Below are 19,175 nucleotides of genomic sequence, written 5' to 3' on the forward strand. Positions count from 1 at the left end.
GAATCCACCTGCACTGCGGGAGATGCAGGGAATGTGGGTACAGTCCCTGGGTCAGGAAGATCCTCTGAAGGAGAAAAATGGCAACCCACTCCAGTATTTCTTGCCTAGGAAATCCCATGGACAGAGAACCTGGCAGGCTATAGTCCATGGACCATAAAAGAGTCGGAAATGACTCAGCGACTAAACAGTAACAATGTCCATGTGGTTTTTTTTTTTTTGTATATGGTTTTTTAATACTCCCCTCGACCAGTTTGAGGGTTACAGATGGGGTGGAATAAAAAGACACTTTGGAGAGCCTTTACATTACTTTGTTTGCCAGGTACTACTAAGTGAATATGTGCAGCCATGTTACACACATGTTATACACAACGTGTGTGTTCGTGTGTATTTAGTTGCTCAAGTCGTGTCTGACTCTTTGCGACCCCATGGACTGTAGCCTGCCAGGCTCCTCTGTCCATGGGATTTCCCAGGCAAGAATATTGGAGTGGCTTGCTGTTTCCTTCTCCAGGGGATCTTCCTGACCCAGGGATTGAACTCGCACTCCTGCGTTGCAGGTGGATTCTTTACCACTGAGCTACCAGGGAAACCCAACGATGTTATGATTAGTGTCTGAAGTCCCTAGATGAGTCTCCAAAAGACAAATCCATAATGTAATTGAATTAGTACACAAGTACACATTTTCCAGTAATATAGACACATAAGTATAATATATTTTTAATGGAAAAAACTTTAGTAATTTTAATTTCTAAGTTGGGGATTAATATACTTTTGTCCTGAAAACTAATTTTTGTATTCATTTAAAAAAATTTTTCACTTTTCCTAAAGCCTGAATTGCAAGACATGTTTTAGCAACCAAATTCTTTGTGTCAGAATGATAAAAATTTAATAGCCAGATTATTCTGTCCCCAAAACCATGCCACTGTACACTTCCAGTGATTTGAGAACTCCTGTTTCTGCACACCTTTTCTAACAGTATTATCAATCATCTTAATTGTTGTCAGCGTTACAGCCAAAAAATAGAGCATATATAGATAACATTGTCTTGATTTGCAGTTTAATGATTTGTAGTGAAGTTAAGCATGATTTAATTTTGTTGGCCACTGGTAATTCCCGTTAATTACCCATTCATCATTTTGCCTATATTGAGTTGTCTTTTAAATTGACTTAGGGCAGGATCTGTTACATATTATGGATTTTGACCTTTGTTTATTATGTATGTTGCAAATATTTTCTTTGTCAGTTGGCTTATCTTTTAAATTTTCTTATGTCTTTTTTTTTTCTTGTCTGATAATTCCAGTATCCTTGCCATGTCTAGTTCTGATGCTTTGTTTCTCAGATTATGTTTTTGTCATTTGGTATGCCTTGTAATTTTTTCTATCGCCAGCATGCTTAAATGTTGTACTGGGTAAAAGCAACTGTTGGAAAAAGGCCTTTAGTAGTGTGCTGGTGAGGTGTTGGGGGAAAGTGATGGTTCTGTACTCTTATAATTGGTCTCAGAATCTATTCCTCTGGACTGTGAACTTCACTAATGGGTGTTTTTTTAAATTTTTTAAACCCCTTTTAGGTGGGACAGGATGACTAGAATGGACTGGAGTTGGTTATTTCCCTTCCCCAGGTCACTTAGGTTCTTATAATAGCCCAGCAGGTTAGGTTCTGGTTACCTAGTTTTCTCTGAGGGCAGGCTTTGTTAAGAACTAGAGTGCTCTGGCATATTTTAAAATGGTTTCCTTTCCCTCTCTCTCTGCTGGAAGCATGAGGGGAATTTTCTCTGATAATTGTTGTGGGAATCTGTTTGGGGTTCTAGAGGCAAATGTGACATTATTTGGGGGGCTCCCCTCCCTGTGACTAGGTCCTCCTGAAGTTTTTAACTCTCAGACTTGTCCGCACTCGGCATACTGCAAGGCTTTTTCAGGTACAGTTCAGCGTTTCCCCCCGACACTGGTTCCTCCTGCAGGTGCGGTGTTGAGATTCCCCAGTCTCTGTCTCTCCAGTTTGGGGACAATCGGGATCCGTCTGTCCTCCCCTCACTTATGGGTCCTGGAAGAGTAGTCGATTTTTCAGTCTGTTCAGCTTTACATGCAAAACTGGAGATGAAAGTCTTAGCCTTTTTTCTTATTTTTTTGAAAAGAGAAAGATAAGCTCGTAAACCTCTTTGTGTAGAATGCATAGGAGTTTTCATCTCTTTTCCCTTCTCTGCCCTTTTCTTTATGCGGTAGTCACTTGTTGCAAAAAGGCATTTAGTAGTGGCCTCTGAGAAAAACTACTTTTAGTAGTAGTGTTGAGAAAAACTCAACATGCAAAAAAACTAAGGTCATGGCATCCAGTCCCATCCCTTCATGGCAAATAGATGGGGAAACAGTGAAACAGTGACAGCCTTTATTTGCTTGGGCTCCAGAACCACTGCAGATGGTGGCTGCAGCCATGAAATTAAAGACACTTGCTCCTTGGAAGAAAAGCTATGACCAACCTAGACAGCGTATTAAAAAGCAGAGATGTAACTGACAAAGGTCCATCTAGTCAAAGCTATGGTTTTTCCAGTGGTCATGTATGGATGTGAGAGTTGGACTGTACAGAAAGCTGAGCACTAAAGAATTGATGCTTTTGAACTGTGGTGTTGGAGAAGACTCTTGAGAGTCCCTTGGACTGCAAGGAAATCCAACCAGTCCATCCTAAAGGAAATCGGTCCTGAATATTTATTGGAAGGAGTGATGCTGAAGCTGAAACTCCCAATACTTGGGCCACCTGGTGCAAAGAACTGACTCATTTGAAAAGACCCTGGTGCTGGGAAAGATTGAAGGTGGGAGGAGAAGGGGACAGCAGAGGATCAGATGGTTGGATGGCATTACCGACCTGATGGATATGAGTTGGAGCAAGCTCTGAGGCTCTGTAAAGGACAGGGAAGCCTGCTGTGCTGTAGTCCATGGAGTCACAAAAGAGTCGGACATGACTGAGCGACTGAACTGAACTGAGTCACATGTTGAGTGGTGGTTTTCAGTCGCTCAGTCGTGTCCACCTCTTTGCCACCCCATGGACTGCAGCACACTAGGTTCCCTGTCCTTCTCCATCTACCAGAGTTTGCTCAAACTCTTGTGCATGGAGTTGGTGATGCCATCCAATCATCTTGAGGTTGTTGTATTGAAAAAGCTTTTGAAACGACATTGAGTGTCCACAAAAGGACTTTGTGATCTGCCATATGTGACAGTGTGGAAAGTCAGCATGAAAGCCAGATACTCATGGTCCTTCAAAGAACGTTCTGAATATACTATTGATATTTTCCCTTTGGTTATTGAAGCTGTGAACTCTCAACATTTAACTGTGACTAGATCTTTTCTCAGGATTTGTTTTGTTTCTGTCACTGCTAAAATTATCTTGTCTGAACTGTAATGCTAATATTCGCATCACAACTTTGAGTATCTACTTTGTGCAAGAAACATTTCTGTTTTGGGTCTCTCTTTTCTTATTCAGAAGTGTCATTTAGGTGGGGGTTGGGCCATGGGTAGACCTAGATCTTCTGTTTTGTGGCAAGGATCTTCGGGCAGTAATCATCTCCTATCGCTGGAAAGAATCTACTTTGTCTGACACCTCGCTTCCCTCCTTCACGGGCTTCAGCTCTGCTTTCCAGTCTTTCAGACTGTAGTTTTTATCTAGGCTATCCCTTCTTACTCCTTTTCTCTTTCTTTGCTCTGTGTATATGTCAGTAGTATGAATACCTAGATGACTCCCAAATACCAGTCGTCAAAGTCACAATTCATTCTCACCTGAAAAGCAAGCTAAATGTTGTTCCTGGCTTGGGCAGGAATGAGCTGCAGACAGAAATGCAACTTGTCACTAAACCGAGAAGGGGAAAGTTTGTATATGATTTGGGGAAGGATAGAATTTAGGTTAAATTTAAGTGAAAAAATATATATTGACCTAAAAGCAAAGAGGAACTAGTTCTGGGGAGCTTGTCTGTGTAACTGCCAAAAGTGGGAATTTGAGCTTCCTGAATACATGTAGTTCATGTGCTTTAGGCCAAAGTAGAATTTATAGTTACCCTCTGTATATGTGGATTGTTTTGAGTCAAAGGAAGTTTTCATCTCAGATCCCCTTTTGACCCTCGGCCAGATCACAGGAGATGTGACTAAACATTGTCGATATCTGCACTGCTGACATGTTCTCAAAAATTGAGATACACCCTCTGTGTTTTCTTGGACTTCTAACTTTTATTGAGGCTTTCAGTGGCAAAGTCAAAAATCTCTCTTGGTAAATGTCACATTGCACTTGGAAATACGTGGGTTATTTTCAAATGTCTTTCAATACTGATTTCTAACATAATTCCACAGTGATAAGAGAACAGACTCTGTTTCAGTACCATTAGACCATGAAATTTTTGCACTTTGTTTTATGTCCATGGATATCTTCCAATGCCTCCTAGTTTATTGTCTGGGAACTTAAATAGAACTTGTATCCCACTGTTGTGTGCAAACTGTAGAAATCTTAATTATGTTGAATTGGTTCTCATAGTGATTTTCAGGTCTGCTGTATCCTTCTACTTCTCTTTATATTCATTCTGTTAATTTTGAGAGTTTGATATTGAAACTCCAACTAAAAAATCTTAATCTACTTAAAAAATAATTTAATATATAGTGGAACCATATGTAACCTTGTTCTGTATTTTCCAAATCTCCTGTAATTGTGATACTTTCATAATTTAAAAAAGAAAAAAAATGAGATAGTGGTTTTGGTAATCAGCAAGATTGTATCCTTTTCTTTTTCTTTTTTTTTTGTAACACCTACTGTGTTATCTGGTAAGATGGTATCCATGCCATAGCATTTAAGACTAGTTACCAGGGAACTTATGATTGATTGTAATACAGATTCAAACAGAAAGACTGGAAAATTTTCAAAAGTCATATTGATCCTGGTTTTCTAAATGATACTGTGATGTTTTGGAACTACAACTAACTTGTGGTTTACTTTCTAAATCTTAGTTGCCACAAGTATACAAATACCCAAATCAGATAAAATTTGGCTATGTTCAGCAGAACTGATATCTCTAGAAAAAGGCCTTAGGAGAATATTTTATTTGACAGTTCCTATTAGTTTGCTGGGGGAGCATTTTACAGACAGATGAAAGGAGTGTTCTGTTTATAGTTGACCCCAGGGTAACAGTGTTGGGACATGCATTGGGATTTAGAGTTCTGAGAAATTCCTCCTGTCTTAGTAGTTTTAGTTCTCTGATAGATTCATTGTGTTATTATAGAGTTTATGGTAGAAACGTGGCACATGTGTTCACAGGGAAGCTGTATTTAAAGGCAGTTTACCTTGAGTTCAGTGAATTCCAGAGTCAGCTTCAGAGCTGCATCCTTGGTAGGTTTGAGGCTGTTGTTCTTTACACACACACATCCCACCCGACCCCACCCCACATATACCCTTTATTTGCTAATATGGAGCAGTGCCTCTTCCACTAATTTTTTCTGATTGCTGTATCTGTCAGTATCTTTACGAATAGGTCCTTGAAACTTAGAGGCTAAAGGATCTCTGGTTTTTTAATCTGAAGTATCATATGTTTGTTTTAGTTTGTACTTTGTCAGTTTTCTAAAGGTCTTCTCACATTTTCAACTGCTGTGTTGGAAATTATGGAAATTTGCAAATTTCCAGTCCTTTTTTTTTTTTAATCCTGTACTTTAGATGTTAGCCTGTTAAGAAAAAGAAGGACAGATTCTTTTTACATTATCTGTTGAGCCTGTCCCACAATACAGGTTGCACACCTTGATGCCAGTTTCTTTTGTTTCCTATTTATTGTTCCATTCCTTGCTCACAACCTTGAATTTTAGTCTGACTTTTAAAGGAAAGGCATCAGAAAAGGCCTGTGTATCACTCTTGTTTTCTTGCTTTTTCTAGTCCCTTGCATTCCCTAGTCTCCTGTGGAGTGTTTTGTACTTTATTTTTTTTCTGTTTTTCCAGCCAGTTTTCAACACTTATTCATCTGAGAGGCTACAAGTAAATGGAGTCATTAATATAAGCCTGGGATTCCTGGACAAACGGTGTCTTAACAGAATGAAATCCAGTAGCAGCCATTAGTCTCTCTGCCTTACGGTTTTGGAAAGTTTTTTATTATGACTGTTAACCTGAACTGTACCTTACTTTAGTTTCCATTGGTTTATCTACCATTGTAGCAGTCTTAAGTGGGTATGGGTCATTGGTTGTTTTCTTGGGGAAAACCTTGAGGAAAAGGTAGTTCATTTGGAATTTCAGGGGAGGCAGTAAAGGGGAACAGAGAGTATAAAAGGTGGTGATGCCAAAACATAATGTTGGGTGCATAAGGACGGCAGGTTTCAGATAATCTGAATGCTTTTTTCTTTGCTAGAGAGTCTTTAAAGCCATGCTGCTTTGAAGTCCAAGTTTAATTTTAAGGCTTCAGCATACCAGTCAGAAAGACTGGCTGTCGTATATTTGGTACTTTTTCTCCTTTCTTTTCTAGAGCTTGTTTTAGTTGTATTGATAACACACACTGCATATAGTAAGATCAAGCAATGCTCATAAAGTGGTGGGTTCTTATTGTTTAGTTGCTAAGTCGTGTCCCACTCTTGGTGACGCTGTGGACTGTAGCCCACCAGGCTCTCTGTCCATGGGACTTCCCAGGCAGGAATACCGGAGTTGGCTGCTGTTTTCTTCTCCAGTGGTTCTTCCCTACCCAGGGAACAAACCTTTGTCTCTTGCGTTGACACCCGGATTCTTTACCACTGAGCCGCCTGGGAAGCCCATAAAGTGGTGGCTAGAAAACATGATTTAGTCCCTAAAGTACAGAAATGTTAACCTTAGTCCCCAAGTACAGAAATGAAGAAAGGCCTCCTCCATTAAACAAAGTGATGTCTCTTAGATATCTCCTATGAAAGATTTTAGAGAGGCTTATAGCAAAGTTTGTTGCTCCAGAGAGCAGACACTGGTCTCTTGGGTCTGTTGTATCCGTTGGCTGCTAAAGTTTAACTACATAGCAGTTAGTAGAGCCTGTGCCATCATTTCATCCTCTGAAGATTGAATGATACAGAAAAGACAGTATTTCATCAAGGAGAAGTTTCTTTCACAAAATTCTTTCAATTTATGATTCTCAGAGAATGGAGTTAAAGCATTCAGGGAGATACTTAAAGAACCACAGGATACTAATAATAGAATTAACAAACTCAGCTAGTCTAGTGACTGTGCAACTCAGCTATAATAGCTGAGAAAAATTGCTGAGATTTCAGATTACTGTTGGGGACACTGATCAGGGATCATACAGGACCTGAATGATAATTTTAGTTCAAGGACAAAAGGCTTTTGCTTGTTTGGGAGTCCACTAGTTCCAGTAAGCCAAATGAACAAGTCTTTAGGGTAGACTCAGTGGACAGCCTCAAAATTATAAACAAAATCCATGATTCACTCAAATTTGAAAAATTTGAACATTTCACATTTTTGCTTGGACAAAGGAGAAACTTCATGTGGAAATGTAGCTTTCTGTCAATGAGACAATGTGTATTGAATTTTAGAGGGGACTAGAATGGCACCCCACTCCAGTACTCTTTGCCTGGAAAATCCCATGGACAGAGGAGCCTGGTGGGCTGCAGTCCATGGGGTCGCTAAGAGTCGGACACGACTGAGCAACTTCACTTTCACTTTTCACTTTCATGCATTGGAGAAGGAAATGGCAACCCACTCCAGTGTTCTTGCCTGGAGAATCCCAGGGATGGGGGAGCCTGATGGGCTGCCGTCTATGGGATCGCACAGTTGGACACGATTGAAGTGACTTAGCAGCAGCAGCAGAATTGAGGTTAAAGTTCAGTGAAGTGCTTTTACTTATCACAACAAAGTTGAGTTAATTGCTCATTAGGTGGAGTCTTGAGCAGATACTTTAAAATGGTTACCTGCTAAAAGTGGGAAATTCAGCATCCTGGATACAGATCATGTCCTTCATTGTTTATGTGCCAGTGTAGAGTATATGGCGTACTGTGATAAAGTTGTGTCTTTAGGCAAGTGTGATATTTTTCCTTCTCACTGTCTGCTGGACCACTCTCCCTCCCTTAGTGTTCCATTAAATAATTAGAACTCAAGGAGACCTTGAAATTGTATCAAATGGTGAGCACTAGGAGGAACTAGGACATTCAGCCAGAAGTAGAGAAAAATCAGGTGGGATGTGATAACAGTATCCAAATGTTTGAAAGACTGTTGTGTGGAAAAATGGCTCGACTTAAATCAGCTTGCCTCTAGAGGGCAAGCTGTAGGGGTGGGTAGCTAGCAGTTTTGGACTCACCACTAGGAGGAGCTTTCTGAAGTATAAGCTGAAGGGAGTTTCCATGAGTGGAGCTGTGAGAGCAGAGGCAGGATGGCCGGGGCTTAAAGCGCTTAGAAGGCAGATTCTGTGTCTTTGGGAAAAATTGAATCAGCTGGCCATGCTGAAAGTCTTGACATTTTCCTGACTTAGTTCTAAATTCCCTGACCACTAGTTTCAGAAAGATACTTGCTATCTTGGGTGAAGAGGACTTTCTATACATGAGTAATAATGAAGCATTCTCTGTATGCAGGCTGTTAGATGTTCAGAGATCAGTGATAGCCTCTTGGTGTCAAGTATCTTGTATTTATAAATGGAAATATTCTTGAGCTTTTCTTCATTTCCATTCTTGAACCAGTGTGTAACTTTTTTTTTTTTTTACTATTATTGTCAGGATTTAAATGTCTAAAAATTAGTTTTGAGATTTACTTCCCTTTCAGATACTAAAATTATTTTTCTCTCCTCTTTATTCCCAGCAATGTCTCAGGCTGTGCAGACAAATGGAACTCAGCCATTAAGCAAAACATGGGAGCTCAGTTTATATGAACTACAACGAACACCTCAGGTAATGTAGACCAAGATAATTTAGGGAAAATATGAGACATATGAAAACTGGAATATATTTTTAGAAAATGAAGATTTGAAAGACCATAACCGTAATAATACATTTATATACAAAATAGTCCTAATTTTTGTGTATGTTGGTTGACCATTCATTGAAGAAATAATTTGAGTGCCTATTGTGTACCAGGTCCTAAATTAGGGACTAGGTAAAGTGGTGAATAAAACAGATGTGGCATCAGCTCAGGAAGTTGAGACATCAAGCAAGTAAATTACACATATGAGAAGTTATATATAGGAAAGTTCCTCAATGCTGTAATAATAACAGGGTAACTAGGGAAGACTATTTAGAGAAGGTGAAGACGGGAAAGACTGGGAGAGGAACAAGTTTGAAGGAGATAAAACTTAAAACTGAAGTCTGAAAGTTTGAAATGCCTGTAAGACAAGCAGAAATGCTACCTAGGGGTCTGGGCTAAATATAAAGTTTCAGGACTTGTCAGTGCATTTTGAGCACAGGAATGCCAGATTACCTAGAGAGAGATGAGCAGAAGGCTCAGAACTTCATCCAGAGGAGCTTCAGCATTTAGAAATTAAGTAATAGGAAAGGAGGCTGAGAAGGAACAGCCAGAGAAATGGAAGGAAAAATGGGAGATGAGGAGAGGAGATAAAAAAGAGGACAGAGTGTTTCAAGGAGGATGCAGCTATTGTGTTCAGTGCTACTGAGAGGATGAGTAAGATGAGGATTACAAGAGTGAATGTTCGAGTTGGCAGTATATAGTTGGTAACCCTTGAGAAGAAAAAATTCCCTTGAGTAGGTTGTGCTGTGTTAAAGAGGGAGGAGGGGAGGTGAAGGTGAATAGGTAATGCTTTAGAGAAGTTTGGCTGTGCAGAGATGCCGAAATGAGTGAAAACTTGAGGGGAACGTAGAATCAGGAAGTTTTAAATTTTGTTAGTGAGAAGTGGAACTACTCTCACCCCAGCTCCCTCTGTACACAGCTCTAAGGTTCACGTTTCACTGCAGCAAGCCTATGTTAATCCAGATTGATTTAGTGAGGAGGGAGAGATTGCTGAAGTCTGAGAGCAGACAGAATAATTGAAAGGGGAGTATGCTTGAGAAGGTAGAAAGGAACGTACATTTGATAGGAAGTGATGTACTTTCTTCCTGTAATAAGAACGAGGAAGATGCCTCATAAAGATCAGGTAGAGAGAAAATGAGAGCTCTCTTTTAATGAAGTAAGGTAATCTGTTTAACGTTTACATGATAGAAGGTCTGCAGATAGAAGAAAAGGTGTGAAAAACACTGTAGTGAAAAGAAAAGTGAGTTTTTACTGATACCAGTCTGGTTGTGTGATCCCTCCCCCTTTCCCCTCTGCATTGCTACACAGATACACAGGTATAGGAATGCAAACCTAGATGGATGGTTTATCCAGGCTTGGGATTTTGCTAGGCAAGTTTTCAAGAGGCCAAGGGGGACAGGCTTGATTACTAGCTGGGTCATCATCATACCCTGTGTGATTCATAAAATGGAGGTTATAATTCCTAAGTCAAAAGTTTGTGTACATATTAAAGGTTGAAATAGATACTTGATAAGGGACAGTATCTACAGTTTCATTGTCTTTTCTTGTGGAGTCATCAATCTTTGACCCCAAAGAGAAAACACAAATATGATGGAGAGCCAGTGGAAATAGGAAGTGTCAGTAACCCTGTTGGAAGCCCTCATTTCTACCTGCATCCTCCTCTTCATGGCCACTAACTACCTCTTCCCTCAATCCACAGGAGCCTGTATTGGTGCCTTTGTTCTCAGTGCCGCCTTGTGGGAAGGGTAGGTAGTGGTAGTGATGCAGAAAGTAGGAGTCGCTGATCTGTGCCTTTGGGAGATGTGGCCTGAATTCTACATTGGAACTCCAAGTGCATTTCTCACTGATAACAGTTTTAGTCATGACAGTTAGAAATACTAATACCTGTTACTTCAGACAGATATGCTATAGTTTAAATCAGTTTGTAGGTTAGCCTGACAACCTGACCACTTGGTACAAAACTGCTCTGTGGATCAAGATTTTTCAAGGTTTAAAAAGTGATTTTAAAGCAAAATCCTGTTGAACTGTGCATAGAGAATATTTAAATTCATATTTTAAAATCTTTTAATGGATGGCATGAAATATATAGTTTATTATCAAAATGGTACACTTTCGCAGATGGAAGAATTTTTAGGGTTCCTTTAGCTTCAACGTCCTCATTTTGCAGGTAAGAAGATAATGTTAAAATATTTAGAGTTGCAGAACTAGTTGTTGAACTAGAACCTAAGCCATCTGACTCCATATTTAGTGCTATTTTAAAATTACGCCAGGCTAATGTACCATTAGTTATCTTTTAAATATACGATAAGCTATCTTTAACATTATGATAACAGATTTATATAATGCTTTGGTGCTGGGGCTGAGGGAAGTTGACGGAGATTATAGATAAAACAAGATTGGTTGTGAATTGACAGTGATGGTGACTGGATGATGGCTACACAGGTGTTCATTTTTGTCTTTTCTGTATTCTTATATGTTTGAACTTGTCCATAATTTTTTTAAAAAAATTAGCATTTAATTTTAAAGTGATGTTTTTACAGGAGGCAATAACAGATGGCTTAGAAATTGTGGTTTCACCTCGAAGTCTACACAGTGAATTAATGTGCCCAATTTGTTTGGATATGTTGAAGAACACCATGACTACAAAAGAGTGCTTACATCGTTTTTGTGCAGACTGCATTATCACAGCCCTCAGAAGTGGGTATGTTAAAATGAGTGACACCTAGGTATTTACATTATGTGAGGACCATATTCTAGTGCTTTATGTTAAGTCTAGGTTGTAATTGTTAGAGAATCTTTGTTTTGAAACAGTTGGTTTTATATAATTGTAGAAGCTTTTCAGGATGAGTTTTTATTTTGAGGAAATTACAAAGTTTGAAACCATGGTTTTTCTACTTCTTACGTATATAAAATAATATCCTGATGAAAGCTATTTCAATAAAATAATTGATAACATGAATATGTATTAATGGATAGTTTTCTCCTTATATGGCATGGATATCAGAAAGGGGAACTTTATATTAGGAAAGACTAGATTTTCATTTCTAAAATGGTTATATATAAATTATCATAAGGAACTATTTAGATTTTTCTCTACTGGCAAGTAGTAGAGAGTATCTCAGGTTTCAAAGATCGTGCTTATAGCCACTAGTCAGATATTCAAGGAAAGTCAGGTTAATCAGTTTAAATTTCTGTGACTTAGTAAAGGTATTGGGAAAAGATGATACTAATCTGGAAGCTGGCTATTTTTGTCTTCAGCCCAAAGATACTGGCATTACTTATATTTTCTTTTCCCTCTTTTTATTTAGCAATAAAGAATGCCCTACCTGTCGGAAAAAGCTAGTTTCCAAAAGATCACTAAGACCAGACCCAAACTTCGATGCACTCATCAGCAAAATTTATCCAAGTCGTGATGAGTATGAAGCTCATCAAGAAAGAGTATTAGCCAGGATCAACAAGCACAATAATCAGCAGGCCCTCAGCCACAGTATTGAGGAGGGACTGAAGATTCAGGCTATGAACAGGTACGGGCGAGAAGGCAGAGAGGGTGGCCGCTTTTCTGAGTGTTTTATTAAAGACTGAATTTACTTACCGCCTTCCATTTTGAAAAAGATAAAATGCAGTAACCAACAGTAGTTCTGTGTAATTAGTTTTTCATGCAGGTATAATATATGTCTCCTGGGGTAATAGGGGATTCCTTTTAAAGTAGAATCATAAAAACAAAACAAAAACCTCTCATAATACCCACTTCTGTCTCCACTCACCGCTGTACTTCTCTTCTTCTCTTCATAAGAGTTGTCTGTGCTCACCATCTCCAGTTTCTTCCCATTTTGAACTCCCCCAGTCAGGGTTTACCCCCCACTCCTCATATCACCCTTGTCAAGGTTATCATTGACCTCCATGTGGAAAAATGGAGTCGCTGATTCTGAGATCTCATCTCACTTAATATTTTACACAGTTAATTTCTCTTTTCTCTTTGATTGGTTTTCTTTCCTTGTCTCTCAAGAGATCGTATTCTCCTGGTTCCCTTTGTATGTCGTTAGCTGTTTCTTGTCTCCACACCTAACATGTTCAGTACTGCATTGTCGCTTTTCACCCCCTACTTCTCTTCTTTCTTGGCCTGTTTCAGTTGATGGCAACACCATCATCACACTTGCTTTAGCCAAACATTTTGGGGTTACTTTTAATCTCTCTCCTTTTTTCCCAGTCTGTATACCAGTCTGCAAGTAAATATATTTTTAGCTTTTCCCATAATACATCCACGTTGGTATAAGCAGCCACTGTCTTTCGTTTGAAGTATTGAAGTAGCCTCCTGATTGGTCTTTCTACTTTCCATGCTTATCGCCATACCATCTATTCAAAGCATAGCAGACAGAATGATAAGGTGAAAGTCAGGTCGAAGTTCTCCTTTGCTTTGAGGCCTCTAATATCTTCTCTTCATAGTCGGGCTAAAAGACCTTAATGGTAGCTTCCAAAGCCCTATACAGTCTGAGCACTTTCCTCACCCCCATTCTTTTTTCTGCTCTGACATCTCCTTACATGTTTAGGCCTCAGGGAGAGTCAGGACTTTCCAAAGCCACGTCCCAGTCTAGCGGCTTTCACCTTGGCTGAACATCAGAATCACTTGGGAAGTTTTTGAATCCTAGAGCCTCAAAGTTATCACTTCAGGCTAAGTAAATAAAAATCTTTGATTGGGGAATAGGCATTCATATTTAAAGGTTCTAGAAGTGATTCTGAAATGCAGACCTTCAGTCTTCTACCTGGAGAAAGAATCCTCTTTGTGAAATCCTTTATGGATAGACTTTCGATTTTGCTTGAACATTTCTAGTGGTGGGAGTATGTGACAGAAGCTTTGTTCAGTTGTTAACAACATTATTAATGCTTCTTCGGTGTTTTTCAGACTTAGCAAGCTTGTTTCTGCCTTGGCGCCTTTATACTTACTGTTCTGTCTTTCAGGAACCTCTTCTAGATAATCTGCATGGCACACACTATTTTTTCAGGTGTCAGCTAAGTTTGCATTTTCCACCCCACTTATAAAATGAGTATTGTTAACTGCCTTGACGGTTGTTTTGATGAATAAATAAGGTGTACATCAAGCGCCTTGCCCAATTACCAGTGTATAGTATTTGAGCTTGTTAGAGAGACGCTTCTGTATTCATGCTCTGTATTTAGATATCTCATCTTTTGTATTAGAATAATTTTGCATTGCATTAGCTGACTTTGGGTGAGGTCAACAGGCAGAGAGTGCTTACATATCTGAATCATACCTTTCTTTTGATTTAAAATCTCATAAGAAAAGTCTCCAAATGTAAGTAAGTATTTGCCAGTAGTCCCTATAATCAAAAAAGAAATTTTTTCAGTGAATGTAAATATTTGTTAAATTTGTTCAAATGTTTGCCTGTGTATGTTTCCCTAAACTTTTCAGGGACATGTGGGAAATAGATGCCGTTATTCAACTTGGAGCAAATTCAGTTACTAAGATGTTTTTAGAATTTAGGTGTTTGTTTTTTTTTTTGGTCCACATGGCTTCCAGATCTCAATTCCCCAATTCCAAGGGTTGAACCCAGGCCACAGCAATAAGTCTGGAACCCTAACCTCTAGGCTACCAGGGAACTTAGAATTTAGTAACTTCAATAAATGTACTTCTAACTTGATGCATGGAGAAGGCCTACATGTAAATTTGATGCAACCTGTTTTTGTGTTATTTTCCTCTTAACTAGATTACAGCGAGGTAAGAAACAACAGATTGAGAATGGTAGTGGAGCAGAAGACAATGGAGACAGTTCTCACTGTAGTAATGCGTCCACGCATAGCAATCAGGAAGCAGGACCTAGTAACAAACGGACCAAAACATCTGATGATTCCGGGCTTGAGCTTGATAATAATAATGCAACAGTGGCAATTGACCCAGTAATGGACGGCGCTAGTGAAATTGAATTAGTGTTCAGGCCTCATCCCACACTTATGGAAAAAGATGACAGTGCACAGACAAGGTAAGTGTGGGTTAGTTTCAGATTATCTGAATTTAGAATGTTTACTTTGGAGTTAGAAAGCAATTTCAGGTAAGAAGTAAGGGTGATATTTGTCATCCCATTGTTGCCAGAGGCCAGCTGGATAGTTTAGCTGCCTGCATTGTTGTTTTTATTCCTCATGTGCTTGCCGTCTATAGATGCATATCTGAAAGGAATGACCCTCCTAGGCAGAGGAGGAGAAAGGATCATTTAAATGTCTTAACAATAATGCTCTAAAATTTTTGGCTGGCCAGCATGGCTGCTTTATTCTCTCTCTCCAGAGAGCACACTACCTGCCATTAAGTACAGATACGCATCAGGTTGAGTGAGTGAGTGAATGATACACCATGCTTTAAAAAACATCTGAAAATTAGCCCTTAACGCTCATTCTGAAAAACCTAAAATTAATTCTTAGACAAGAAGAAATTTGCTTATATTCTTAGTATTCTTGCTGCTGTACATTCAGAACTGATTATTGGGGTTGAGTGGTATGTTCTTTTTTTCCTCTTTGTACAGTGTGTATTTCTATTTGATTTTTGTTATTTTATGTCATATATTATGGATGGTGAGGTAGGTAGAGCTTTCATGGCCTGGTTGATGTGAGCTTGTACCTTTCTCTCTTCTGTACCTTTCAGTAGGAAATTTTTAGATAATAGAGGAATTAATTTCTGATATTATTTTGTCAATAATTGAGATATTTTCATTTTGTATGGCTTTTTGGAAATGTGTTTTATAATTTACATACATTTTTATCATTAATCTAGAAATTAAGGTTTTAATGATTTGTTTTTCCAGATACATAAAGACTTCAGGTAATGCCACTGTTGATCACTTATCCAAGTATCTGGCTGTGAGGTTAGCTTTAGAAGAACTTCGAAGCAAAGGAGAATCAAACCAGATGAACCTTGATACGGCCAGTGAGAAGCAGTATACCATTTACATAGCAACAGCCAGTGGCCAGTTCACTGTAAGTATTTAAAATAATAGGCTGTTGATATTGGGGGCACATTGAGCATCTGAGTGGCAAGTTGTGGGGTGGGGCCTAATAAAATGGTGCGTAGACTGAAGAGAAATTGCAGCAGAGTAGTTAACTTGATATATCCATTTTTCTTTTATGAATGGTATAAATGACAACAAGTTTATCCTAAGTTTTTTTTCAGATGGACTTTAATGTAGTTCCATCTCACTATTTTGTACTCGGAGTAGTTTTCATAATTGTTTCTTTTTTGTTTTAGGTGTTAAATGGCTCTTTTTCTTTGGAATTGGTCAGTGAGAAATACTGGAAGGTGAACAAACCCATGGAACTTTATTATGCACCCACAAAGGAGCACAAATGAGATTTTACTGAAACCAGTTCTGAGAATGAACTTTTTTATAGCCTATTTCTTTAATATTAAAGATGTACCGTCATTACTTTTATGGACAGAACATTGGATATGTTATTCAGTTTTCTTTCTGAGCCAGATTCGTTTACACTATTAGAATCTTTTCCCCTTAATTTAAGATCTCCTTTTTGGAAGAAACTGCAATTATTCAGTACTTTTTCTTTCCTTTAAAAAGTATATCTAAATTGTATGTTTTCACAAAGTGTGGTTCCATTTGGAGCATCTTGGAGCTTTTGACCCAGGAATTTTTCTTAGTTCTGTATTCTTGAGTGAAGATTCAGTTGGCCATCTTTCTCCCTCCCTTCAAAAGTTTTTTAGGCCTACAGAATGTCAAATATGTATTTTGACTTTTTTTCCTGGAGTCTTGTATATTTATAGTTTTCTATATAAGCTGTAGTATCTTCATGAAGACCAAGGCTCAAATTTACTGTGCTTAAAAAACAATTCTCATAGGATTATTATTTTCATGGTATTTTCTTCCATAATATCTCATTTTTAAAGAAAAGTTCTTTATGAACTTAGTGTCCATTGTCATGCAATGTTATTTTCTTCCATTTTTGTCCCTCTAAATTTGGAATTTCTGATCCTGGGAAAGAGAACCAAACAAGGTCTCAAGTTCTGTGAGAACTTGGTTCATTCACAGATTTCATTGAAGAAAGAAAAATTTAATTGTTCTTATGTAGTTTTGCAAGGGTGTATTTTAAGAAATCTTTTTCTTTGTATTTTATTGTCACCTCATTTCCTTTATTATGTGTATGTTTTTTCCTATTAAAATACCAGAGACATGGAGATATTTTGCACTTTAGCCTTGATGAAAAGTACAAGATATGTTCAGAGCTTCCCTAATTCTTTTCTTATTGGTAGCTGCATAAGTTTCAAAAATAACATGGCACATAGAACTAACAATAGGGAAAATTTGCTTCTGTTTGAAAAGTGTGTTTAGCATTTTGGGTTGCCATATCAGTTTATAAATTTGGTGCTCTGCTAATTACACTGTATCTAGAGAAGCAAGCTAATGGAGCTTGAACCCTGCCTTGATGTGTAGTAAAAGATAATTCTGTAGAAGAATGTCAGCCAGAATGGTAAAAGTCATTCTACTCTTCTTAATTTAGTTTTATAATGAAGGACAGTGTGTGGTGTTTGGACCCAAAAGGCTTTATGATTACAGGTCAGAAATAAGATTGACTTGTGTTGTGTTTTTTTGTCCCTGTCCTGATTTCAGGTATGTTTCCAAGTTTATATTATCACAGTATTTATGAAAACATGTTTGCATTGGGAAATTAACCATAAAAGGTTTTTACCAGGGGAAAGTTACCCTCCAATACCATTGTAACTGAAAGCCTATCTAGTCGTTGTAAATATTTACCTGTCATTTTTGACAGATCGGGGCCAGCTTGATGTTTTAAATATTCACCCCAATATGAAAACTTAAAGGCTTGTTCAATTTTTTACCATTTTTTGGAAAATATTTAAAATCTGTTTTTACAATTTTTTTTTTTTTTGGTAATCTGTGCCATGAAGTTTGAAAACCACCAAATATCAAGGAAAATTTTGTATTCAGTTCCTTTTCTGGTGTAATGTTAAATTGTATAGATTATTAATGCATGTCCACTGAATATAACCCTGGTTTTGTGATATAACTGCTTAGATTTTATTGGTGATATTAGATTAGTGGTTGCATTAAACAACTAAATTTCCATTGTGATTATTGACATTTGTCTTTAAGCAAAAAGTTATTTGTGAATATAAGCTTTGTGCTCAGAGAATGTATGTGTTTTTATCCATCAGTATGGGAGGATATAAATTCTTTGCATCATTAGTGAATTTACTGGATGTGTAATCCTTTGCAAAATATAATTACAGGTGTTTGATAGAGCACTGAGTGTATAGTGTTGTGTGTGTGTGTGTATGTGTATGTATGTTTGTGTGTGCTGGAGGGTGGGTACTGTTAAACATACTATTAACTATGAGTGTTTCATAAAGTATTATCCAAGTAACTTCTATAACCACCTTCTCAACTGAGAAATGAGACTTTGGATTGTACATTATCATTTTAAAATTTATTAATATTATGCTAAACTATATATAACCTAATTTATCACTTTAACCGTACAATTGAATGACATTAAGATACATTCAGAGTGTTGTTTAACCATCACCACTATCTGTTTCTGGAACTATCTTCCCAATCAGAAACTGCACCTGATAAGTGATATACCCCAGGTAAACTCTATTTTTCTTTGAATTTGACTATTTTAGGCATGTTATATATGTGGAATCATGTTGCATTTGCAGCATTTGTCCTTTGTGTCTTAATGTTTCATAACATAATGGTTTTAAGGTTCATCCAAGTTGTAGCATATATCAGAATTCCATTCCTTTTTATGGCTGAATAATATTCCACTGTATCCCATGTGTTGATGGGTACTTAGATTGATGGAAACTTTTTGCTATTGTGAATGCTGCTGCTGTGACCATTTTTGTACAAGTATCTGTTTGAGTTCTTTAAGTTCTTTTGGGTATACACTTAAGAGTGAAGTTGCTGAATCATACGTTAATTCTATATTTAATTTTTTGAGGAACCTCAGACTTTTCCACAATGGCTGCACCATTTTACAATCCCACCAGCAATACAGAAGGATTCTACTCTCTCCACTTCTTCACTAACACTTGCCGTTTTTGCTTTCAGTAGCTGTGCTTATGGGTATAAAGTGTTATTTCATTGTGTTTTTGAGTTGCATTTCCCTAATGGCTTGTGATGCTAAGCATATTTTCACATGCTTACTGGCCATTTGTATATCCTCTATGGAGAAATACCGATTTAAGTCTTTTGCCCATTTTTAATTGGATTGTT

At 37.9% G+C, this 19,175-nt stretch overlaps 1 protein-coding gene across 1 annotated transcript in view; it reads left to right on the forward strand.

Moving 5' to 3' along the window:
- The window catches only part of RNF2 (ring finger protein 2), a 41,101-nt gene extending 23,135 nt beyond the window's left edge, over positions 1–17,966 (forward strand). The window contains exons 2-7 of the mRNA XM_068986113.1: positions 8,764–8,852; positions 11,466–11,626; positions 12,234–12,449; positions 14,646–14,918; positions 15,732–15,903; positions 16,172–17,966. Of these exons, the coding sequence (XP_068842214.1) occupies positions 8,766–8,852; positions 11,466–11,626; positions 12,234–12,449; positions 14,646–14,918; positions 15,732–15,903; positions 16,172–16,273 (1,011 nt within the window). The 5' untranslated portion in view covers positions 8,764–8,765 and the 3' untranslated portion in view covers positions 16,274–17,966. The remainder of the gene's footprint in view (positions 1–8,763; positions 8,853–11,465; positions 11,627–12,233; positions 12,450–14,645; positions 14,919–15,731; positions 15,904–16,171) is intronic.
- The last annotated feature ends 1,209 nt before the right edge of the window (positions 17,967–19,175 follow it).

Source organism: Capricornis sumatraensis, chromosome 14 (genome assembly GCF_032405125.1).
Source record: "Capricornis sumatraensis isolate serow.1 chromosome 14, serow.2, whole genome shotgun sequence".
NCBI classification, from domain to species: domain Eukaryota; kingdom Metazoa; phylum Chordata; class Mammalia; order Artiodactyla; family Bovidae; genus Capricornis; species Capricornis sumatraensis.